The following is a 5,502-nucleotide window of genomic DNA, read 5'->3' on the forward strand; positions in this document are numbered from 1 at the left end:
CCAACATAACTGTGTTTTTTTAGTGGGAATATGTAAGAATTACCGAACCTGAGACATTACATCTCTGCTTTCTCATCACACAGACCCCTGTGTGAAGCGTGCAGACAATCACTACGCAAACAGTAAGAGAGATTGCCACCCCCCAAAACTGTGATCTTTCTGGTTTTTGACTTGGGGGGTCTTTGTGAAGCTGAGTCGATCAACAACCAATCCCTCAGCTACACCCTCATCTCCCTCGCCCTGTGCCTCCTCTGCTCCTAACTCTTCATCGACCCCCAACACAGCCACCTGCATCCACTGGCAATGCACATTTAGTCTGTGTTTACCATAGGTCTTTCCATTGTTTTGGCCAAAACCATCACTGTGGTCATGGCTTTCAGGTTCACCACACCAGGAAGGAAAGTGAGGTGTGGATCGGTGTCATGGGGCCTCTAATTCTGGCATTCCCTAATGCAAGTGACTCTAATCTGTCTAGGAAGGTCTCCCGGCTTCAGGGACACATACACTCTGAATCAAGATATGCAATCTTTTACAAAATTCTGCAAATCTCTCCTTACCAGGTGTGCAGTGATCTCATTTTACATTCCATTTCTTGAACCACTTCTCTGTCACCAGGCTTTATTTCACTTTCCTATTTTCCTCATTTACAAAAGTCTTTCCCACACTCCAGTCTCAAACAGGTCTTTCTACTTTTTTCCCAGCATTCCTAAAGGTTAGTTTACAGCTTTCTATCTTCTACTCCTCTGGAATTCACTATTGAGAACTGTAAGAAACTAGCATTCCTTTTTTTTTTAATTCAATTAGTGAACACAGAATACATCATTAGTTTTTGATATAATATTCAGCGACTCATTAGTTGCATGTAACACCCAGTGCTCATCACGTCACATGCCCTCCTTAATGCCCATCACCCAGTTACCCCAACCCCCCATCCACCCCCTTTTCCACAACCCTGTTTTTTTTCCTGGAGCCAAGAGTCTCTCATGGTTTGTCTCCCTTTTTAAGTAAAACAACAGGAAAAGGGCTGAGTGTCACCTGTTTCTGAAGCTCCCCATGTGGGGTGTCCACATCACCAGAGATCAGGGTGGGCGGGGGGGAACAGCTGAGCCAAGGACTGGAAGGGCATAACTGGAAAGAGTTTTAGGCCAGAGGACCCAGCTTTTGGTGAGTCCCACAGGGGCACAGCAAGCGGGAAAACTAAGCTGGGGGCTTCCTGGGAACCCCAAGATACCTGGGGCATGTGCAGTTGCATGTAGGCATTAAAGGGGCTTCCAAAACCTTGGGGGATGTTGGCATATCCTGGTCAGACACCCAGAAGGTAGGTAATACACCTCCATTTTTCAGGAGACAATGGGACTCAAATAAGGGGGAGGACCCCCAGCTGCTAGAAAGAATACAGTCCTTGGAATAGGCCATGGGGAACTGAGCAAGTGCTGATAAAAGTCTGTAGAACAAGGACGCCTGGGTGGCTCAGTCAGTTGAGCATCTACCTTTGGTTTGGGTCATGATCCCAGGGTTCTGGGATGGAGCCCCACATCGGGCTCCCTGCTCAGCGGGAGGTCTGCTTCTCCCTTTCCCTCCACCAGTCCCCGGATCGTACGCTCTCTGTCAAATAAAACCTTTAAAAAAAAAAAGTTCGTAGAACAAATGATCATCGTCCAGTGGTATTTGTGTCAGACATGTGGGTGTTGCTGCAAAGGTCACTAGGAAGAACCAAACATGAGCTGCAGAGCTATGGAGCTGCTGTTGAGACCCCCACACAGCAGGGCCTGTTGCATAGACCAGAACACCGAGGCCTGAGAGCGGTGTAGGTAGGCCAGTTAACCTCACCTAGCACCACCTACACCCACCCCATTTATAGATGGGTAAACCGCAGCCAGGGTAAGGGGTGTGACTTAGCTGTGGTTGCCCAACATGCAAACCATGGATGAAACACCACCAAGAACACAGCTGGGTACAAGCTAAAGGAGCATCCTGAGTAGAAAAATGACCCAAGAGGGAAGCAGGGTTGATGGCCCAGAGGCTAAACAGTGCCCTCCCATCTCTTGTCTTCAGATGATTCCTGTTTCCCATTCTCCATGCACCATGTTCCCCAGAGTCCAAGACCTGCTACAAGTGGACTTTTAGTGAACATCATACCAGGATTGAAACCGTTGAGGCAGGACTGAGTTGGTTATCTCAGGAGCAGACAAGAAGGCAGCAAGGTGGGAACAAGAAAAGGGGGCCACATCAGAGAGGTGGTCAGGAGCCTAAATGTGTGCAGGCCCTAAGTGGGACTTTGTCCACCAGCCTTCGCATTGTATCCTAGGTACAATAAAGTCACTGGATCAGAGAAATAGGACCCAATCAATATACATGGAGGACCACTGGCTGCACTGAACACACGAGAGGCAAAAGCGACGTATTGACACTAACCAGGAGGCTCACACAGCAGTCAGGGGAAGAGCCAGGGCCAGGACTAGAATGCCGAGCAATGAAGAGAAAGCACAAAAGATTAGAGATGTAGTTTGAAGACAGAACTCACATACCAGCTAAAGTACTGAACACTTGTGTGGGAGAAGGAAAGCAAGAAAGGATGACACAGGTTTTTGGCCTAATCAACTAGGTGGGCAGTAGGGCCATTCACTCAAAAGCAGAAGACAAAGGGAGATTTAGGGGACAATCAAATGTTTTGGACACGTCAAGTATGAAATGCCCATGAAACATCAAAGGAGAAATGCTGAGTAGGCAGCTGGGCTCCAGGTATCTTTCTAGTCTGGGACGCAAGCGTGGGAGACACCAGCAAAGATGGCATCACAACTGCATGAAGCCACCCGATTCGATGCAACAAAAGTCCTGGGACTATCACTTGGAGCAGCCAAGGTCTGGAGAGGTCATCTACTGAGGCTCAGCCCCAGTCTTCAGCCAGGAGTGTGAGGACAAGAAGCTCTCTGCGCCTAAAAACAAAGCCTGGCCTTCTGGAAGCCACGCTGGCTCCCTGAGGATGAGATATGCTCAAGAATGAGGGCAATACTAAGGACCAAGCATTGTGGTGAGCCTGGAACCCAACCATGCCAGATGCCTGCCTCATCTGTACTCAGATGGGTTAGCACACGAATTCACTAATCCATGTTTACAAAAAATAGTTTTATTAGTGCAACATGACATTATGAGATAAAGCACTACACCATTTGACAGGACATTCGAGCACCAGTATACGGTTATACAGCTTCCTCCATAGTCCTTACTACAAACAGCTGCTTAATCTCAGCCTAAAGACTGAGTAAAACATTCTTTCTACAACATGCTGAACACTCACTTCAGGAATTGTAGAAGCTTTTCTAAACGGACCTCCTTCTTCTGACAGGAAGAACATTTCATCTGAAAACCTACAAATGGGTCTTGTGCTTATCTGACAGTACCCAATAGGCTAGTCTCACATCTGTCCCACAGCCATGGCACCAGATCCAATGACCAGCCATGGACAGACCAACCCCACATCTGTCTGACAGAGCATTCCTGGAAAGGCTCTGCACTCAAGACAAACCCCCATACTACCTGGGCAGGGAAAGTGTTCCAGGATGGAAGACAAGCTAAAAGAAATTGAACCTAAACTCTTTATCAGGAGTGTCCAGTGTGGCCTTGGCTACCCCTGCCTGGCGAGGCCTGCAGACCCTTCCACTCTTCTTTCTGGTGGCCTCACCTACAGGCTGCACCTGTGCTGTGCGGGCTGCTGTGGGGGAGGGGACAGACAGTGTCAGAACAGTCATAACAGCTAACATTACCTGCGCCCATTCAACTCTAACCCCTTGGGACAGAAAACTGATTCACTGCTCAAAATTTTAGGGAAGGTATTATCATCAAACTCCACTAGAGACAGGAGCACCTGGGTGTCTCAATTAAGCTTCTGACTCTTGATTTCAGCTCAGGTCATGATCTAAGGGTCAGGAGATCCAGCCCCCCATAGAGCACAAGGCTCTGCTCTCATCGGGGAGTCAGCTTGAGATTCTCTCTCCCACTGCCCCTCCCCACCGAGCGCTCTCTCTCTCTCTCTCTCTCTCTCTCTCTCTCTCTCTCTCTCTCTAAAACAGCCCCAGCTTCTTCTCTCCCTGCTCTCCCAGGCCTCAGTGAGTCGGTGTCCTCCCCCTGCCCGCCCTCGACAGCCCTGTTACTCTGGGCTTCTTCCTGTCACTCCTCGGGCTCTTCCTCCCTACCCTCTGGAATCAACTTCTCACCAGTTCTGAGTACCCGAAGGGCCTCGCGCCGCTCAGCTTCCATCTGAGCCCTGTAGTCCCCAAACAAGGAGTGCATCAGCTGCCTCTTCCGGGGCAGGGGGGTTCTTTCGCTGCGAAGGGTTCGGATTGCCCCAATAGCCTGCTCTTCTGAAAATAAAAACAAATGACTAGTAACCTCTATCCTCACCTCCTGCCGTCCTACAGCAATGACAACTCCATCCCGTGGCACCACCCGCAGGCCATAGCAGCACTATCACGGTTCCCCTCCCCCTCAACTCGACAGAAAGGCTCCTCACTCTGTTTCGGACTGGGTCTCTGCATCTTGAGGCCCAGCTCCAGCTGTTCCACGCACCACGCCAGTTCCCGGGCCAGCTGCTCCGCCTGTGATGAATTGGGGAGAGTGGCTATGAGACGGCAGCAGGACCCCGCGGCCTCCAGCCCCATCCCACCGGGACCCCTCCCACCCTCCCGTCCCATCCCTCTCCCTGCCTTAACTCCGAAACTCCGAGACCACACGCACCGGCCAGCGCACTCACACCCGGGATGCATCATGGATCGCCACCCTTCCCGACCGAGGCCCGCCTTGCCTGAGCCTCCGCGCTTAGGGGCGCTTCCTCTGAGGTCAGCTTTTCTGAGACCTTCCCGTCTCCATTCGCCACAGAGGCCCCATCCCGGACTTTCTTCTTCTTTTGCTTCTTGGAGGCTGCGGCGCCTCCGCGGCGTTCGGGGTGCTCCCCGGGAGCGGTGTCACTGCATGTGGAGAGCCCTAAGCAGAGACCGACCGGATGGGATCTGATGGCGGAAGGACTCGGGGCGTTGGGAAGCGATCCAGGGGGCCGGGGGCTGCGGGGCGCGCGGGCGGTACCTGGGCCTTCGGCCGCTGATTTCTCCCGAGCAGCGCGTCCTAGGGTCTGGAGAAAGGGGGAGCAGCATAAGGGTCACGGGCGGCCGCCGACGGCCCAAGACCCCGGCACCCACACGCTTTCTCCGCGCAGCTCACCGCCATGCGCCGCCGTCGCCGCCGGAGATTACGTAGGGCCTGAGCTCCGATCTCAAATTCCCTCCTCCGGAAACGCGTCTGCGGCGCCGAGCTCCGCTGGGCGCGGACGGCGCAGTGGGCAGGCACCGCTCTGGATGGAAGGACAATCCCCAAACGAGGGAATTCTCTCAAAGCTCACCTAGTGGGGAGAGAAAAGCCGTCACAGAGAAGCGTCGTGAATAGCGGCCGAAACGGGACGGCGAGTGGTCAGCAAAGACCTCCGGAAAGCAGCCCGTGCCAGGCCGGCGG

General features: G+C 52.4%; 1 protein-coding gene across 3 annotated transcripts; it reads right to left on the reverse strand.

Moving 5' to 3' along the window:
- Window positions 1-3,391: 3,391 nt before the first annotated feature.
- CUNH8orf33 (chromosome unknown C8orf33 homolog) lies at window positions 3,392-5,251 on the reverse strand. Of its 3 annotated transcripts, XM_088023066.1 has the most exons (6): window positions 5,215-5,251; window positions 5,080-5,125; window positions 4,802-4,980; window positions 4,511-4,595; window positions 4,215-4,361; window positions 3,392-3,712 (listed from the first exon to the last, which is right to left on the reverse strand). In XM_088023066.1, the coding sequence occupies exons 1-6, from the start codon at window positions 5,218-5,220 to the stop codon at window positions 3,573-3,575; spliced, it is 603 nt and encodes a 200-aa protein (XP_087879192.1). In that variant the 5' UTR covers window positions 5,221-5,251; the 3' UTR covers window positions 3,392-3,572. The 3 variants fall into 3 exon arrangements, with proteins under 3 accessions (XP_087879192.1, XP_087879191.1, XP_087879193.1); XM_088023065.1 differs by having other exon boundaries at window positions 4,802-5,125; window positions 5,215-5,235; XM_088023067.1 differs by having other exon boundaries at window positions 4,802-4,964; window positions 5,080-5,229.
- Between the last annotated feature and the right edge of the window lie 251 nt (window positions 5,252-5,502).

Source organism: Eumetopias jubatus, unplaced genomic scaffold, assembly GCF_037043125.1.
Source record: "Eumetopias jubatus isolate StellerSeaLion01/CBP00866 unplaced genomic scaffold, mEumJub1_p1.0 scaffold_4, whole genome shotgun sequence".
Classification (NCBI taxonomy): Eukaryota; Metazoa; Chordata; class Mammalia; order Carnivora; family Otariidae; genus Eumetopias; species Eumetopias jubatus.

Coding starts and splice junctions, on each gene's coding strand:
- CUNH8orf33 (XM_088023065.1), bottom strand. Junction 4,596..4,801: donor CCCTAAGCGCGGAGGCTCAG/GCAAGGCGGGCC, acceptor AATTCATCACAG/GCGGAGCAGCTGGCCCGGGA. Junction 3,713..4,214: donor CCTTCGGGTACTCAGAACTG/GTGAGAAGTTGA, acceptor CCTCCCCCACAG/CAGCCCGCACAGCACAGGTG.